The 19,844-nt window shown below is 41.5% G+C and overlaps 1 protein-coding gene across 1 annotated transcript in view; it reads right to left on the bottom strand.

Moving 5' to 3' along the window:
• The window catches only part of C7 (complement C7), a 70,652-nt gene extending 58,989 nt beyond the window's left edge, over window positions 1-11,663 (bottom strand). Inside the window, exons 1-4 of the mRNA XM_055142800.1 lie at window positions 11,552-11,663; window positions 10,819-10,890; window positions 10,040-10,095; window positions 7,891-7,966 (exon numbers count right to left, since the gene is read on the bottom strand). Coding sequence (XP_054998775.1) covers window positions 7,891-7,966; window positions 10,040-10,095; window positions 10,819-10,890; window positions 11,552-11,563 — 216 coding nt within the window. The 5' untranslated portion in view covers window positions 11,564-11,663. The remainder of the gene's footprint in view (window positions 1-7,890; window positions 7,967-10,039; window positions 10,096-10,818; window positions 10,891-11,551) is intronic.
• Between the last annotated feature and the right edge of the window lie 8,181 nt (window positions 11,664-19,844).

The following is a 19,844-nucleotide window of genomic DNA, read 5'->3' as shown; positions in this document are numbered from 1 at the left end:
GATGGATGCAAAAAAGAAGTGTGATTACAACAGCTAATTAGAGAGAGAGAACAGAAGGGAATGCCCTGCCACAGTGGCAGGGTGGGGTGGGGGGGAGATGGGAGTGGGGAGGGTGGGAGGGACGCCGGGTTTACGGGTGGTGGAGAATGGGCACTGGTGAAGGGATGGGTTCCCGAACTTTGTATGAGGGAAGTATAAGCACAAAAGTGTATAAATCTGTAACTGTACCCTCACGGTGATTCTCTAATTAAAAATAAAAAAATAAAAATAAAAAAATAAAAAATAAAAAAGTGTGATTAGCAGCATTGTAAATCTCAGTGTCTTCATAAAAACTGTTTAAATTTAAATTATATTAGAAGGATTGTTTTACAATTACTTAGAGAGCCATTAAACTCTCTAAGTAGAAATCAACAAACCCTCTGGGATCGGAATTGGGGAGAAGATGAGGCCTCAAGTCAAGTGAGAAAGTAAATCTAAATTTTTTTTTTTGTCAATACGCATTTTATGTTTAGAGAGATTGTCAGAATCCTTTTCCTCTCTGGTGTATCCTTTATGCCTCTTCCTGTCCTCACCTCTTCCCTCTAATAAGCACTGTAGCACTGTCACTGTCATCCCATTGTTCATCAATTTGCTCTAGCGGGCATCAGTAATGTCTCCATTGTGAGACTTGTTACTGTTTTTGGCATATCAAATGTGCCACAGGTAGTTTGCCAGGCTCTGCCCTGCAGGCATGATACTCTCGGTAGCTTGCCCAGCTCTCCGGCAGGGATGGAGGAATCGAACCTGGGTCAACTGCGTGCAAGGCAAATGCCCTATCCACTGTGCTATCGCTCCACCCCTCTAATAAGAATGAGCAAAATAGGAAAAACCAGAGAATTTAAACTTGAAGCGAAGACTAACAAAGAGAAGAAGCAGATACACAAACTAATGTTAACTTTCTCTTCTGGATTAGCCAGTCTTAGAACTCAGAATCCTTTTAACTCAGCAGTTTTGAGTTGGCCAGGACCAGATTTGTCTGTACTTTCCCCCAGAACAGGAAGAGGAATAGGAAAGGGACTCTGGAATTTCCTGATCAGTTTTTATTTTCCGCTGTGAATTAATAGTCACCACTGATAATACTGTATCACTGTCACTGTCATCCCATTGCCTATCGATTTGCTCGAGCGGGAACCAGTCTGGTCTCCATTGTGAGACTTGTTGTTACTGTTTTTGGCATATCCAGTATGCCACGGGTAGCTTGCCAGACTCTGCTGTGCAGGCGGGATACTCCCAGTAACTTGCCGGGCTCTCCAAGAGGAACGGAGGAATCAAACCCGGGTCGGCCACGTGCAAGGCAAACACCCTACCCGCTGTGCTATCGCTCCAGTCCTACCACTGATATATCATGTATTAATATGTCCTTTCTGAGTCCCCAAAGCACAGATTGTGTTTAGGTAATATCTTCCCTCTCTCTACATGGGAATAATCCTGCCAGCTCCCTACTCTCATTTCACCTGTCAAATTCCGATCCTATGACCCCATTTTTCATTTTCACTTGTCTCTTGCTGACTGAAAATTTTTATTGTTAACTCTAGGGATATATCCATAGCATGATGACCTTTATTCAAAGAAAATATAACTAATATGAAAAATATCCTTTATTGGGGCTGGAGCAATAGCACAATGGGTAGGGCATTTGCCTTGCACGCGGCCGACCCGGGTTCGATTCCCAGCATCCCATATGGTCCCCCAGCACCGCCAGGAGTAGAGTAATTCCTGAGTGTAGAGCCAGGAGTAACCCCTGTGCATCGCTGAGTGTGACCGGAAAAGAAAAAAAAAAAAAAAATATATATATATATATATATATATATATATATATATGTCCTTTACCTATTTCCTGTTCTTTTGTTTGTTTCCACAACATCTGGCAGTACTCAGGGTTTACTCCTGGCTCTGCACTCAGGAATTATTCCTGGTGTCTCTTGGGGGGATGATGTGTGTTGTGAGGGATCAATCCTGGTTCAGCCACATGCAGGGCAAGAGTCCTACCCACTGTACTATTTCTCCAGGCCAATGGGGTTGTTTGACTTTTGCCTTGAGGTTCATGAACCTACTTGCCTGTAATCAGAATATCAACTATCATATTTACAGAAGCCAATTTTGAATTGTGCAGTATGTTTTATAAACTACTAAATAAATGCTTGATTAAAATGATTATCATCATGAAGTTTAAAAAACAGAAATAGGGCTGGAGCGATAGCACAGCAGGTAGGGTGTTTGCCTTGCACACGGCCAACCCGGGTTCGATTCCCAGCATCCCATATGGTCCCCTGAGCACCGCCAGGAGCAATTCCTGAGTGCAAAGCCAGGAGTAACTCCTGTGCATCGCCAGTTGTGACCCAAAAAGAAAAAAATATATATATATGTATATATATATATATGTATATATATAAAGGAAAAAAAACAGAAATAATGGGGCTGGAACAGATAATACAGGGGGTCATTGTGTAGTCTCAGTCAACATGGATTCGATCTTGGCACCCCATACAGTCCTCAGGCCCAGGCAGGAATAAGCTCTGAGCACCACGAGAAGTGACCGAAAAACAAACAAATAAATAAATAAAATAGAAATAATGGAAGGGTGAAGCTGGAATGAGTTTTGGGGAAATAATAAAACTTAAGAAGATAATATGCTGAGATCTGGAGCCATAGTACAGTGAGTAGGCAATTGCCTTGAGCACAGCGGACACCAGTTCAATCCCTGGTTCCATCTCCAGGAGTGATCCCTGAGTGTATAGATTCTTGAACACTGCAGGGTACGGCCCCCCTCAGAAAGGAAGAAGACTCTGCCCAAAGGCATGAGGAAAACACCCTTTTACTGTGTAAATCCTAAACTGTTTGGAAATGCGGAAAGTGAGGCACCACACAGAGAAAGGTGGAACTAGAGAAAAGAGAAGTTACTTGAGAATCAAAGTCTGTGAAAAGAATGTGAGAAGACCATCAGAGTCCAAGTCTTTCTCTGTAACAATGCCCAGATTAACTTCAATGTGTGCCGAAAAATACATCAACAGATTGTATGTAACCTTCTCTCAAAAGCCTTGTTGGGGGTTTGTGTTTGTTTTGTTTTTATCTGCTGTGGAGGAGCCTGTGTTCTATCTTAAACACTTACTTGTCTCTTTCCACTAGTCCTCTCAGTTTTATTTATTTATTTATTTATTTATTTTTAAGTAAACAGATTTTATTTAGAGGTTTTTGAGGATAGGAGGAAGGGATAAGAAAGGGAGAGAGAGAGGTAAGAGTAACGTGTTCAAGAGAGAACGCGGGCTTCTCCAAGGGTGAAGGAAGCCCTTACACATAACCGAGCTTTAGACACAAAAGTATGAAAGCATGAAAGTACACATCTCAAGAGGGGAGATGTGGGCGACACATGTGTTCGGCCACCACGTGGGTCGTGGGCTCAAGCAGCACATGGGCTCAGGCAGTATATGCGTTCCCCCTCAGTTTTATTAAAGTAAATTTCTTTCACTAAAAATATTTTGTTTCACAAAAGAAAGAAAGAAAGAAAGAAAGAAAGGAAGGAAGGAAGGAAGGAAGGAAGGAAGGAAGGAAGGAAGGAAGGAAGGAAGGAAGGAAGGAAGGAAGGAAGGAAGGAAGGAAGGAAGGAAGGGAAAGAAAGTGAGAAAGAGAGAGAGAAAGAAATAAAGAGAGAGAGAAAGAAAGAAAGAAAGAAAGAAAGAAAGAAAGAAAGAAAGAAAGAAAGAAAGAAAGAAAGAAAGAAAGAAAGAAAGAAAGGAAGGAAGGAAGGAAGGAAGGAAGGAAGGAAGGAAAGAAAGAAAGAAAGAAAGAAAGAAAGAAAGAAAGAAAGAAAGAAAGAAAGAAAGAAAGAAAGAAAGAAAGAAAGAAAGAAAGAAAGAAAGAAAGAAAGAAAGAAAGAGCTAAATATATTTTAAAATAATTGACACAAGAGTGTGACTCTTCTAGGGATTATTTTGTATTTGTTATTATTTTTTAAAATAAAATTCTTGATTGTTTTGGTGGTGCCAAGGGAAAAAAAAAAAGAAAGAAAGAAAGAGAGAAAAGAAAGGAGAGAAAGAGAAAAAGAGAGAAGAAAGAAAGAAAGAAAGAAAGAAAGAAAGAAAGAAAGAAAGAAAGAAAGAAAGAAAGAAAGAAAGAAAGAAAGAAAGAAAGAAAGAAAGAAAGAAAGAAAGAAGTTATCTTCCATAATACTTTTCTGCTATTTTAGTCATTTGTAATTTTTAAGCCACATATTTTTATGCAGCTGCCTGGAGCGATAGCACAGAGGGTAGGGCATTTGCCTTGCAAACGGTCGACCTGGGTCCGATTCTTCCTGCCCTCTCGGAAAGCCCAGCAAGCTACCAAGAGTGTCCCGCCTGCACAGCAGGACCTGGCAAGCTACCCATGGCGTATTTGATATGCCAAAAACAGTAACAAGAAGTCTCACAACGGAGACGTTACTGGTGCCCGCTCGAGTAAATTGATGAAAAACGGGATGACAGTGCTACAGTGCTATTTTTATGCAAGCTGCTCATTTTGGTGATGTCAGACAAATAGTAGAGCAAGTAGAGCTCTTGCTATACAACAAATCTGAGTTGGATCCCCAGCACCACATATGGTTCCAGAGTATCACCAGGAATTATCCCTGATCAAGGTGTCAAGGAGTAAGTCAGAAGGAAGGAAGAAAGACCTAAGCAATGGTGGTGTAATGGTGGTGTTGCCCCCAAATGTGTGTGTGTGTGTGTGTGTGTTTGAAAAGAGACTAGGGAAATGGCTCAACAGGTTCAATACATATTTGCATGCAGAAAATCCTATTAGATGGTCCTCCAAATCATCACTGGAGCAACCACCTCCTCCCACTCCCCCAACATCCACCTAGCATACACCTAGATGTAACTCAAAACACACACACATACATACATACATTCACAAAGAATAATAATTCAAATATTCAGAAGCTTTAAAAAATTTCATTTCTCACAATTTGGACGACTCTCAAAAAATTAGATATTGAATTCCCATTTGACCCAGCAATACCACTGCTGGGAATATATCCCAGAGAGGCAAAAAAGTACAATCGAAACAACATCTGCACATGTATGTTCATCGCAGCACTGTTTACAATAGCCAGAATCTGGAAAAAACCCGAATGCCCCAGAACGGATGACTGGTTGAGGAAACTTTGGTACATCTATACAATGGAATACTATGCAGCTGTTAGAAAAAAGGAGGTCAAGAGTTTTGTAGTTAAGTGGATGGGCATGAAAAGTTTCATGCTGAGTGAAATGAGTCAGAAAGAGAGAGACAGACATAGAAAGATTGCACTCATCTATGGTATATAGAATAACAGAGTGGGAGACTAACACCCAAGAACTGTAGAAATAAGTACCAGGAGGTTGACTCCATGGCTTCGAGGCTGGCCTCACGTTCCGGGGAAAGGTCAACTCAGAGAAGCGATCACCAACTACATTGTAGTCGAAGGCCATGTGGGGGAAGGGAGTTGCGGGCTGAATGAGGGCTAGAGACTGAGCACAGCGGCCACTCAACACCTTTATTGCAAACCACAACAGCTAATTAGAGAGAGAAAACAGAAGGGAATGCCTTGCCACAGTGGCAGGGTGGGGTGGGGGGGAGATGGGAGTGGGGAGGGTGGGAGGGACACTGGGTTTACGGGTGGTGGAGAATGGGCACTGGTGAAGGGATGGGTTCCCAAACTTTGTATGAGGGAAGTATAAGCACAAAAGTGTATAAATCTGTAACTGTACCCTCACGGTGATTCTCTAATTAAAAATAAATAAATTTAAAAAAAAAATTTCATTTCTCAGGGGCTATCCCAATAAAATAATGAAAAAAGAGAACAAGTACCTATGTACAAAAATGTTTATTAAAAATTTTCTTTGTGGTAAAAACATGTAAATAACCTAAATGTCAAAATAGGTAAGTCAATAAAAACTATAGGTAAATTCATAAAACAGATGATAATATAACTATTAAAATTTATGCTGACATTTCCCTCCTAGTCCAATAGACAAATATATAAATAAAATTCTTGCTGATAATTATTTATAATAGCCAAGAACTGGAAACTATCTAAATGCCCATTGGCTGACAAATGAGTAAAAGCTCATATACACAATGGAAGACTACATAGCTATTTAAAAAAGAGATGAAATCCTACCATTTGTAATAATTGATGGACCTAGAGGATATTAAGCTTATTATCCAATGGGTTTTGTTTTTTTAAAAAAAAAGACAAATACCTCATAATTTCACTTAGACATAGTATATAGAAAAAACAGATTGGCTAAATAATAACAAAAATAAACTTTTTGACTATAGGCTTAATTAATAATTACCAGAAGGGAAGAACAAGGAGTGTATAAAAGGCAAATATAAAGTTAAGGACAGATTTGCACTTTCAATGGAGAACTTAATGCAGTATATAAGTGGTCTCACGTTCAGCAGTGTGCATCTAAAATATAATGTTATAATGCAATGCTACTTTGATTAAAAAAACTAAATTTTTGATGATAGTAAATGTTAGGTTAAAATAATAAAATACAAAATAATGAATGATCAGACCTTTAAACATGGCAAACTTACAGAGAGAAAATACATGTAAGAATAACAAATAACGGTATATTGCACAGAGCCAGGAGTAACCTCTTAGCCCTGCTGGGTATAGCACAAAGCCCCACCCAAAACTAAAAAAAAAAAAAAAAAGGCTAAAAGGAGCCAGAGTCATAGTAATAGAACAGTGAGTAGCATACTTGCCTTGCATGCAGTCTACCTAGGTTTGATCCCTGCATCCCACATAGTTCCCAGAATACTACCAGGAGTGATTCTTGAGTGCAGTCAGGAGTAACCCGGCGCACTACTGGGCATGACTCAAAAGCCAAAAGCCAAAATAATAATAATAATAATAATAATAATAATAATAATAATAATAATAGAATATTGATTTTTAAATGGTAAAATTATGAGGAGTGTTTTCTTTATTCATACTTTACCGAATTTTCTCAAATGAAAACATTTAGTATTTAAGATGCAGATTTTCTATATTCTTCATCTTATATATTTATAATATATATTATATATTTAAGGGCTGGAGCGATAGCACAGTGGTTGGGCTTTCACCTTTCACGCAGTTGACCCGAGTTCGATTCTTCCGCCCCTTTGGGAAAGCCCGGAAAGCTACCGAGAGTATTGCATCCGTGCAGCAGAGCCTGGCAAGCTACCCGTGCATATTGGATATGCCAAAAACAGTAACAAAAAGTCTCTCAATGAGAGACGTTACTGGTGCCCGCTGGAACAAATCAATGAGCAATGGGATGACAGTGTATATATTATATATTTATATTTTATAGATATTATAAATATATTTTAAATATTCTTATTTATAATATTTCTACATTCTTCATATCAAGAGTAGAATTTGTTTGCATTATTTAGCTATTAAATACTAAACAGTTGCAAAAGTTTAACATTTGATGGTCATTCACCACTTGTTAGGTAAGACTAAGTAGCTGTCTTGAACTTGTTAGTGTTTGTTTCAAATAAAAAGGAAGATAGAAGGCAGTAAATATGAAACAGATTTTGAATTATCAACTGACTTCATTTCATGCTATTCTTCCTTCTTTAATAAAGAGTCCGTGAGCTCCTTTAAATTTTATCCTATGTATCCTGGTCTCAAATGTCAGGTTTAGAAAGAAGCATTGGGGAACGACATCATCCCAACATTAATTATTGAAGCGTCATACTTCCCCCCTCAAACTTACTGATCATGCTCTTAAGAAGCAAATAATAATAATAATAATATTTTTTAAAGTAACTTCTGGTTTGTCCAGGCTATTTCTATGTATAAGTAATAAACATGAAGCGTTTGCTTGATCCTACCTGCGTCCTGGTACAGCCATTGCATTCTGACCAAGGGCCATAGGAACCCCACTGGCAATGAACCGGAGAGGGGGCACTGGCAATGTTTCCATCACAGAGCAGGTGGAAGGAAAAGAAAACACAGGAAAGAGTCAAAACCAGTTCAAAGCTGCCTTTTTTCCAAAAAGACACTGAAAGTGTACCAAAATATATAAAAACAAATGTGGAAAATACCATGTGTTTTTTTTTCAGAGAGCAATATTATTAAGCATGTATAAGAAGCAAGGCGCCATTTAGACTTTAGTGCTGTAGAGATAAAAGAGACAACTTTCTATTAACAGAGGGAGGATAAAGACAGATGTGTAAACAACTATTCATCAGAATACAATAGTACCGGTCTAGCGAATGAAACAGCTAATGTGGCAGGTTTCATAACAGAGATGTGTACAAGATAATGTGTTATGAAAATATGAATAAGGGAATATTTAGTGTTGGCAAGAGATGTCAGAATGTTTAGCAGTAAGGCAGTAAGATTTTTGAAAGGATTCTGAAGAATGAATTGGAGAGTTAGACAGAAATTCTTAATTGAGAGACGAGAAGTTGTAAAATGACCCTGTGAGATGTGGGAAACTAAATTGGCAAAGATTAATTGGAGAGGAATGTATTTTAGATGCTTCCCCTTCTCACTGAAGCTTCTTCTCAAGTTAAAAAAACATTCTCAAATAAAATGCATGTGGACGAGGGAAAGCTGGCACTCAGAGCACTTGAACTGCCCAGTGCCTTCAAGAGGTGACATAGAACTTCCTCCTTTCAGCCGACCTGACTGACAGGCTCAAAATAAGTAAGCGTGAGTCACCTTAACATAAAATTTTACCCAGGTTAGAAAAGTGATCACCAATTATCATCTAGAAATTGAGAGTGCTATTTCCTTTAGTCCTTCTAGGGGGCTTAGGGTATGATCCTGCAGGGTGTATACCTCGGGACTTTTAAATAGTCAGACTTGTTTACCTCTAGTCTTGAGGGGGCACCAATGACCCAATTGCCTTTTTATATTTGACCCTGAAATCATCTGAATTTACTACTACCTGCAGCCTTGGTGTTCCAGGGCCTGAAAGACTTCAGAAATACAGCCTTCAGGAGGGAAGTAGCTTTGTCCCCATGTCCTTTCCTCTCGGTCCCCTACAATTCTTATCATATGTGTCTTCAAGTCAGCTGTTTTGAGATTAGAATCTTGCATGAAACTCTCAAAGCTGTCTTTGTCCTCTTTTTGAATTCCTCTTACTAAAACAGTTTCTGACACATATTCTGATTAACTCAATAAAGTAAATTGATCTGGCACTGTTCCATCAAACAGAGAAAACAGAACAAGGCCAAGACCAAGATTTGCTGGCTTTTTTCCTGGTCTCAAGAGTCAATAAAACATATTTTCTTAAGAATTAATTATTTAGGGCAAGAGAGATAGGGAAGAGGTTAAGTCTCTTGCCTTGGATATGGCTGAATCTGATTGAATCCCTGGCACCATATATAGTCCCCTGAGCACTGCCAGGCATCACTGCTGAGCACAGAACCAGGAATAGCTCCTAAGAACTGTCAAGTACTTAATCCCTCCAAAAACTTATTCATTAATGAAGACCTCAACATTTTTTTTCTTTTTGGGTCACACCTGGCAATGCACAGGGGTTACTCCTGGCTCTGCACTCAGGAATTACTCCTGGCGGTGCTCAGGGGACCATATGGGATGCTGGGAATCCAACCCAGGTCAGCCGCGTGCAAGGCAAATGCCCTACCTGCTGGGCTATTGCTCCAGCCCCGAGCTCAACTTTTTAGATTCAAAAGAAAAGTCTTGCAATACTGCATTTAAAGAAAAACTTATACTTTAAAATGAGTGTCATCCTTTTATTTTCAGGTAAAACTGTGGAACTGGGACAAACAGGAAACTAAAACTGATTTTAATTTTCAAGTTTCTTCCTCAAAGGGAAGACAATTATGTAAAATAAGACTGAAGCACACTTTGGATATCATTGCCTTTTCTAAATCTGCTGTTTAGAATAAAGTGTTAAGAGCAATAAACATAATTGAATTACAATATGAAACATCAGACCATAGTAATGAATTTCCTTAAAGAAGATTATTTTTAATTATATCCATAAATAAATTTTTTAAATCTTACCTTGAAAAAACTTGGAACTCTCCTATAAATCCCATCAAGATGAATAAGCTTATCAGCTAGATGAGATGGGGAAGAGGGAATAAAGCATTACATTTAGTGAACTAGTATATTGGATAAAAACTTCAGTTTCTTTCCATAAACTTTTATCTTGTTTTCATTTGTTGTTTGGGGCCACACCTGGTGGTGCTCGGGGCTTACTCCTGGTTCTGTGCTCCTGGTGGGTTGAGGGGACCACATGGGATCCCAGCAACTGAACGAAGCTTGGTGGTATTCAAGGCACGCGCCCTACCCGCTATGTCACTCCCCCCCTCAACTTTCATCTTTTACTTTCATAATTCTGACTTTTTCATCTAGGACTCCAAATTCCAAAATAACCTTTTCATTCCAAGTTCCCAAATCCACTTTCCCATAAAACTCTTAGATAATCACAAAGGGTTCACTCACAGTTCCAAATCAAACAAAAATACAGTGGTGGAAAATTTTCCCTAAGAACTAACAACAATATCTTTGTATAGTTTTGCTTTTTCGGGACTTTTTATTAACATTCTCTCCAAAATTCCTAGACCTTAGAACCAAGAACACTACTGCCTGATAGGAAAAGGAAATTCCCTTTGGTGGAACTGTGAGTAGTGTTTGTATGTTTGTTTGCTTTAAATCACTCCCAGATCTTTCTCTTCCCTTTCTTCACCTTGTTCTCTCCTTATGTGATTTATTTCAGTTGAACTTCAATCCCTTTTGAGGTAGCTTCATAGGAAAAGTAAATGGAATTATTTTCTTACCTTCATGTTTTGGAAAGCATGTAGGGTAGAAGAGAGGAAAAATATTTCCATTTGTAGCCAGTGGACTTTCAACTGCAGAAAGAGAATCAGTCAGCTTCCCCCTCCGATTCACCCTGCGGGGGCCTGCTTTGGCACTCATTTATATAGTGCCGGTACTTCTGAGACTCAAGTCCTACCCAAGCTAGATTTTCTGGGAACACAAAGACCTGCCCCTTCTCTTCGTTTGCATCTTAAACCAGACACATCTCATTGATTTACACAGGACTTATCTACAGCCAGGCGACACTGTTTGGAAGTGCAGTTCTGAGAAAACAAAGTTATAAATCAAGAAAAGCAAAACACATTCTCGGTGGTCATATGTTTAAGGGATTTTCAAACAAAGAAGATTCTGTGCAAAGCTAAAGATAAAACCCCTTCCATTTCAATCTTCCAAACTAAGAAGATGCTTTCATGATTCTATTAAATATTATCCACCAGACTCTGGTATTTAAAACTTTGTAGAAAAAAATCTAAATGCAGTTTGGTCACTCAAAATATATATTCTGAAATATAATTTATGTATAGTTACATTAACATAGATAACACAACATGATAGCCATATCTTCTGCTTAGCTTTTATATATTGAGTAAAATTAGCATCACCTTTGCAAAAACTCTTGAAAATATCACTAATCTTTGTAACAATGCTCCTTAAACCTTGGATAATAACATAAGTCCATTGAAAACACTTTACCATGGTCATCATCTATGTCTGTTTTCTCTTCTTCAGTTGCTGCCTTTTATTAACAGATCCTCATTTTCCATGCATTTTCATTGATTCTAGAAGCTCCCAACATCACTTTCACAGATTTTCATGAATACTACATTGTTTTGCAAATTTTTACATTTTTTTTATATTGAGCTAAGATTTACTTACATGGTTTGGTCAAATATTTTGACACTTGGCACTAGGATAGGAGCAGTTAAGTGTTAAGTGAGAACGGAAATTTGAGTTAAGAGTAGTTTCACAACTAACCATTCTGTTAGTAAATACTGTCCAGTTTTAATGATTTTTTCTCTATCTAAAGAGCTTGAATAATAGAAACCAAAAAGAGACCCATAAATTAATAGTGATCTTTCAAAGACAAAGCTTTCCACATATTTTGCTTAAACCAATAGTGTTTTGTATGAGTCTTTTATGTCCCCAGATTCCTAGGATATTCATGCCACTCTCATTATGTGAATTCCAGATGCCTAAACTCTTCCTAAGTACTCAATGTACAGTAATTGTCTTCATCTGAGTTTCCCCAGAAGCAGATTTTGAGACAAGAATTCAATTACAAACAATTTGGGTGTGTGGCGGGAGAGGGTCAGTAAAGTTTTGAGAAATCTCTCCTAAAAACCTCTACTAAAGGGTGGGAGAATAAAGTCAACCAAAGGTACTTTTTCAAGCAAGATGCCTATGGTGATTTGAACTCAGCAGGGAAGAACTGATGAAGACATTGCAGAGAATATTTCAAAGGTATTTCAACTAAGGGATAAGGACATTGAAGCATTTATTCACAGACATGCTGTCCATCATTGATTGAGAACAGGTTCTGAAGGTAACTGATATTTTCTCTTTTCTCTGGGGGCAGCTCAGCACATACCAGCAGAGAAAAGTCTTCAAGTAGAGTTGCAAGTACTCATTGTATTTGGAGCATTTCAAGATGTTGCCTTTGTGAAGGATGTAAGTGCTGAGGCAGGAAGGTGGAGGATGGAGTTTATTTCAGAGTAAAACAAGGGAGAGAGCAAAGTTTTTTCTTTTTTTTTTTTTTTTTTTTTGTTTTGCTTTTTTGGGTCACACCCAGCGATGCACAGGGGTCACTCCTGGCTCATGCACTCAGGAATTACTCCTGGCGGTGCTCGGGGGACCATATGGGATGCTGGGATTCGAACCCGGGTCGGCTGCGTGCAAGGCAAACACCCTACCCGCTGTGCTATCACTCCAGCCCCCCAAAGTTTTTTCTAATACTGGGTTAGACCAAAAGACCAGGAAATTTACAAGTCTTAGTGATTAAACAACTTCAAATCTGACAGAGGAAACGTAAAGAATTTAAGGACAATTGGGGCTGGAGCAATAGCACAGCACGTAGGGCATTTGCCTTGCATGCAGCCTACCCAGGTTCAAATCCCAGCATCCCATATGGTCCCCTGAGTGCCACCAGGGGTAATTCCTGAGTGCAGAACCAGGAGTAACCCCTGTGCATCACCTGGTGTGACCCAAAAAGAAAAAAAAAGAAAAAAAGATATAGCTTAGAGAAACATCAGGGCAAAATTACCGCCATAAAGGCACAAAGCTGAGAATGAACCCAGTGAAGTGAGGAGTCACAGGAAATTCCTTTTTCAGAGAATAGAGGAGGAATCCCAGAGAAAGAGGTTGCAGAAGGAAACTGCTGGGGAGGATGGAGAGGGGATGGTAGGATGCCTGCCTTGGATGGAGCAGGCCTGTATTCAATCCCATATGGCACCCCATATGGTCTACGGAACCTGCCAGGAGTAATCCCTGAGCACAGAGCCAGGACTGATCCCTGAGCACGGAGACAGGAGTAAGCCTTGAACACCACTGGTTATGGCTTAAAAAAACAAAACAAACAAACAAATAATGTAATGAAATACTAATGGGAAGAAAATAATGAGTAGTGCTATACACAGCTTAAAGAGGTGTGTGAGGAAAGACGACAGCAATCCAGACACAATAAAGGGCTAGGGATGTGTCTCAGGGGTAAAGCGCCTGCATTGAATATGTGAGGCCCTAAGTCTAATCCTAGGCACTCTGGGACTGGAAAGGGGAGTTGGGGGCGGGGGGGGGGGGCGATGGGGAAGAGGTGAGAGAGGACTATAATTAAATTCTCGTGGATTAATTTAGAGCACATTGTTTCCACATAATTTCCACCCTGTTACATGGACATTTCAAGGAAAAACTCATGAACTTTGTAGTTAAATAAGTGTGAGGAGTTGAATATACAATGAGCAGAGTTTCTCTTCCTCTGAAGTCCTTTCTCAACCGTTTTGTCATCATCATTCTTACTGTTGAAAAAAATACGGAAGTGGTGGTTGCTATCATGCTCCCCATGCTCAGGGCCTTCCCGGTCTCTCGGGAACACCTTTTACCAGTGATGAGAGTCAAAAAAAAGTTTCCCAGCATTGCCAGAGGCAAAATCTCACAGAAGCCAGAGCAATGGTGCAGCATGTACGGTTGTTTGCCTTGCACGTGGCCAACCTGATCCCTGGCATAAGGTTCTCCTGCCCCACCGCTGAGCAGAGCCTTCCCATAGCAAAATATCCAGAAGCAGATTTACTGTGCACTGTGCATTGCCAGTTATTATATATTCAAGGAAAGCTTGAGGGGGAGGGAGAGGGGGAGCCAGGGGGGCAAACCCCAAAATTTGGGGAGTTGCCCCCAAATCATATATGCTTTGGCAAATGGTGCCCTAGCCAAAATCCAATCCGTAGAGAACAAAAATCGATTTTTGTCAGACTGCGAAAAGGTGCCCAAGGGACCCAGCCTTCTGAGGCTGCGTGACACACCCCATTCCCCATTAGCACCTCCAAGACTGTTAACAACCAGATCCTAATGAAACTATTAGGCTAGTGATGCTATTAGTAAACTGTTCTCATCCACCTTGGGGGGATATTTAGAGACATTTTCACAAGCCTATTTCATTTGCTACTTATTTTGCTTTGTTCTAAGTTGCTCCAACAGATTCTACGGACTCTGGGGGCGGAAGCGGCGTGAACTCCCGGGGGATAGATTTAAAACTCCGCTGCTCTTTTCCCAGGGAGACTGGAAGAGAGAGTGGAAACTGCCAGGGCTGGGATAAAAGAGGCAACAGCGCCCCCTAGTGGCAAGCTGGGTCCGTCGATGGCGTTGAAATAGAGGCAGGAGGGAGAGCGTTGTCCGGCTCCCAGACCAGCGCTTGTTACGTTAATAAGTCCTCCAGGCGGTCTCTTTCCCCATTAAAGTGTCGCTGTGAAGATTGTTCGAGGATGAGAAATGGCTGCAATGCCTGAGCCGAAGGAAGATTTCAGCAAAATGGTGATCGTTAAATACTTCATTATTGCCTTAATAAGAGACTGCCCATCTCTGTGGGGTGCACTGCATTCAATCCTGTGACCTCCGCCAGTGGGGCAAGGGGATGAGCAATCTCTGTTGGCATCTTAGTCCTTCGTTAGAACGTTATTCAAGGTTCAAGAAATAATCACTGTTCCCTTCTGGGTAGAAGTAACTGCCCTTTGCCACACTGGACAGGTCCTGATAGCTGCAGACGGTGATTAGCAAACTTCCATCAGGACCGTTAGGATGTCTCATCACTAAGGATTTCAATAGTGACAGGGTCTTCCTAGTTTTAAGGAAAGGCCTATTGAGCTTGGTTTCAACTGTCACCTACATCTTTTAGCAAATAACTTAAAATTTCCACTACAAATAAGAGTTTTCCTGAGTGAGGAAAGGTACCAATTTGCATTTCTAGCCCAGATTTATGCTCTTGAGAGAGTCTGGGTTCAAGTCTTGGAGAAATTGCTTAGTCTTTTTGATCCCCGACTTTAGTTTGTTTTTGGGGAGGAAGGGGTGTTTTAGATCACTCCCAGTGATGCTCAGGGGTTACTCCTGGCTCTATACTCAGGAATTACTCTTAACAATGCTCAGCAGACCATATGGGATGCCAGGGATTGAATCCAGGTCGGCCATGTGAAGGGCAAGCGTCCTACCTGCTCTACTATCTCTCTGGCTCCAATCCTCTAGTTTCCTTACTGAAAAGCTAGCAGCGAGATTAGCAGCTATTTGTAATAAGATTCTTTCAGTTCCATGAAGGTAATCATTGTGGTATCTAGGGCTATATCACATCATCAGAGTAAAAATGTACAGAATTATCAAAGTCTCGAGATCTTTTTCTGATGGTATAGCTCAGTGATCAAATCAGTTTCACTTACATTCTATATGTTTATACGTACATATAGTTATAGACGTATTTTCACTTCGATTAAGTAAAAAGTGAAAACGGCTATGTCAAATTGTTAAAAATATTTTTCAAATATATTTTTGACGTGTGGTCCAGTGGAAGGTGAGATGAAAAGAGCATCTCATTTGTGAAAAAGTCAGGAAGAAAAGGAAGAAACCCATAGAATATTTACAGTAGATTCCTCATCTTTCAGGAGATGAAAAGGGGGAAACTCCAGAATGGAAAGCTGAGTCTTGAAAGCAACCTCTCAGTCCTCTCCCTGGAAACTGAGCAACACGCTTGCACGGTGTCTCTGGAACCAGGGGCCAGGAGGTACTGTGGTAGTTAGGGCATATGCCCAGCATGCACCCCACCTGAGTTTGATTCTTGGCATCACATGGTCCCCCAAGCACCGCAGAACATCCCTGCGTATCCCCCCACCATGGGGCCTTAACAGTGTCACAACCTCCAGTCCTTGCATTGAACCTCCAACCTGCTGGTGGGGCCTTCAGGGCTCCTGAGCACTGCTTGGGAGACCCGAAACATGGAAAAATTTAAATAATTTGTAAATACGTCAAAGTGTGTCGATAGGACGGGAGAGACAGCTCAACAAAGAACGTGCTTGTCATGCAGGAGGTCCAAGTACCATGCCCAGCAAGCGATTTTTCTCAAACACTACTGGGAATGATCCCTGAGCACCGAGGTGGGAGTGTCCCCTAAGCACCATTAGTGTGAGCTAAAAACAAACAAAAAGGGGCATGTCAGAGCCAGCAAGATAGTATAGTGAGAAGGACATGACCTTGGGTGCAGCCAACCCAGGTTCCAGCCCCAACACCATACATGTTCCCCTGAGCCCCACCAGGAGTGATCTCTGAGCACAGAGCCTGCACTAAGCCCTGGACACAGCCAGGGATGGTCAAAATAGCTGGAAGGGGAAAAGTGTATCTATAACTGACACTTATTTTCTTTTATCCTTGGAATAGACCCTATATCTTTAGGCAGGTAAGGATGAGGAACATATATTCTTATGAAATCACTATATGCCTAGGTGAATCTGTGAGAAATGGGTGGTAAGTCACTTCTTATCATTCTTAGATTTTTTTCTCCCTGCTACCCTCCTCGCCCAAACAACAAATTCTATAGAATATAGTTCTGATCTCTATACCCCTTCACCTGGTCCTAGTTCCAGGGTGCTAGCCAGGGTTTCCATATCATTTGCTCCTATCTCTACCTCCTTTATTTGTTTATTGAGATATAATAAACAATAAGGCTTCTAAAATCTCAGGGTTAGGACAAATGGAGATGTTACTAATACCACTCAAGAAATTCAACGATCAACAGAATGATGATGATGATGATGATGATGATGATGATGATGATGATGATGATGATGATATAATTCACACACCTGGAAATACATCCTTTTACTTTTGCTCTTGGTGTTTTGTTTTTTGGGGACACACCCATGATGCTCAGAGGTTAGTCCCGGCTCTGCACTCAAGAATTAATTACTCCTGAGGCCGGAGCGATAGCACAGCGGGTAGGGCATTTGCCTTGCATGTGGCCGACCTGGGTTCGATCCCCGGCATCCCATATGGTCCCCCAAGCACAACCAGGAGTAATTCCTGAGTGAAAAGCCAGGAGTAACCCCTGTGCATTGCTGGGTGTGACCAAAAAAGAAAAAAAAAAGAATTAATTACTCCTGATAGTGTTCAGGAGACAATAGGAGGTGCCAAAGGGATCAAACCTGGGTGGACTGTAGCACTGTAGCACTGTTGTCCCATTGTTCATCGATTTGCTTGAGCGGGCACCAGTAACGTCTCCATTGTGAGACTTGTTACTGTGGGGGGGGGCTGATTAGAAAGTAAATGTACTACTAGCTGTACTATTGCTCATACCCTCATCCTTTGAATATGTTCAATTTGGCTGCTTTTTAAAATACATGTGTGTGAAACCATAACCAGCCTCAAAATTCCAGAACATTTTTTTTCACTTTTTAAGGAAAGTGAGTTGATGCTTTTAATGATTTTTTTCAAGGTTTTAAATGGCAGGAAGAGAGAGTCCCCTGGGTCTACACGGGGGTGAGTAGAATCGCTACTGGGCTTCACCATTGTTTGTCTGGCATATCTGATCGCTATGAATATTTCTCTGTATCCATCGTGTCCTACATTTTTCTTCATACATTTCTTTTTTTTTTTTGTCACACCCGCAATACTCAGGGGTTACTCCTGGCTCTGCACTCAGGAATTACCCCTGGCAGTGCTCGGGGGACCATATGGGATGCTGGGAATTGGACCCGGGTCGGCCGCGTGCAAGGCAAACGCCCTACCCACTGTGCTATCTCTCCAGCCCCTTCTTCATACATTTCTATTTAATACTGACAAGGGGGACATTAGGGATAAGTGAGGAGGTACAATGGGAACAGTTGTTGAGTGTAACTTAAAGAGTGCAAAAATTCTTTCCTATCAGATCTCCAATATCTACTCTCTCAATTGATCCTTCACCAATGACTTTCTTTTTTGGGGGGGGGGGTTTGTTTTGTTTTGTTTTTGGGTCACACCCGGCAATGCACAGGGATTACTCCTGGCTCATGCTCTCAGGAATTACTCCTGGCGGTACTCGGGGGACTATATGGGATGCTGGGAATCGAACCCAGGTCGGCTGCATGCAAGACAAACGCCCTACCCTCTGTGCTATTGCTCCAGCCCCACTAATGACTTTCTTAATCATTTCCAGGATGGTTAAATGAGTGAGTTCTGCCTCTCCTCCACTTGTGGATCCTGGGTCTGGGAGTTGAGCCGCTGAAGGAGACCAGCCTTGGGGGCATGTGGCCGTTTTTGCCAGCACCGTATGTGGTGGAACAGCCTCATTATAGCAGTCCTGCCCTTCAGCTCTCTGGAAGTCAGGATCTCCTGCTAAAAGCTGCATCACTGCTCCCATAACCATAGAGCACTCACTTCCACAGAGGGGAACAAAGCCCGCTCAATGCCAAGCTGCCGCAAGTACATAAGCACCCAATTCTCATTGTGTGTCTAAGTCACATCTTCAGGCTCCTAATCCCCAAATTTCTATTGTTCTGTCTAAGCCAAAAACTCATTCCCCTCCCAGCTCTCCAGAAAAGCCACTGAACGTGCATCCCCTTTCAGGACATGGCCTAACTATCACTTTTACCGTGCCAAGTGACTTTCATATTGCACTCGCCTAGTCCATCCACTCAGCATCTGTGCCCAAGCACCCTGTCTCACTCTTGGTTATCACAGGTGAACTCCATGCATTCCTGAGGCCAGCTCCTCTTTTCAACCATATTTTGTCTTGTCCACTCACAGTATTAATCTGAGAAACCAGTTTAAAAACTCAGTTTAAGAGACCAGGAAGAGTCGGGCCCGTGCTCGGCTCCGGCCGGCCGGGTTTTCGGCCCGGGCGCCCATGCCCCTGCAGAGCCGGTGGATGTGGAACAAGCGGGAACCAGAGACAGCTTTAGGAATTGGGGTTCCAGCAAGTGCCTGCACCCATGTTTGGAGACTGTGAATTAAGCCTTTGCCCCACGCCGGCTAACGGAGGAAAGAACCTTCCTTCTTGGTCTCTCTCCCCTCCGGGAGAAGGCGTGGTGTCCGACATTTGGTGGGTCCGTTGAGAAGGTACGAACTTGGTGGCGCGGAAAAAAAAAAAAAAAGTGTGCTTTGAACTTGAAACAGCCGCAGGATACAGAGCCAGCCCTAGTCGGGGCCCGTGCTCGGCTCCGGCCGGCCGGGTTTTCGGCCCGGGCGCCCATGCCCCTGTAGAGCCGGTGGATGTGGAACAAGCGGGAACCAGAGACAGCGTTAGGAATTGGTTTCTGGCAGAATTTTCCCAGGACTTTATACAGAAATCCAAAACCGCGCGGACGCAGCTGCGTCCGCGCGACTTAACATTTGTAATTGTCATCAATGTGAAAGGGTTCCATTTGAACAGGTCAGACTTGGGGGGGAAACTCCAAATAATAACAGTAAGTTTTTGTTGAAATATTGAAGGTTCTTAATGTAACAGCCACCTCTGGACTATGAGCTAAGCAAAAGCCCCACGCTGGCC

The sequence above is a fragment of the Sorex araneus genome, chromosome 1 (genome assembly GCF_027595985.1).
Source record: "Sorex araneus isolate mSorAra2 chromosome 1, mSorAra2.pri, whole genome shotgun sequence".
Lineage (NCBI taxonomy): Eukaryota > Metazoa > Chordata > Mammalia > Eulipotyphla > Soricidae > Sorex > Sorex araneus.
The sequence above is the reverse complement of the archived record's forward strand: the minus strand, read 5'-3'. Positions and strand labels throughout refer to the sequence as shown.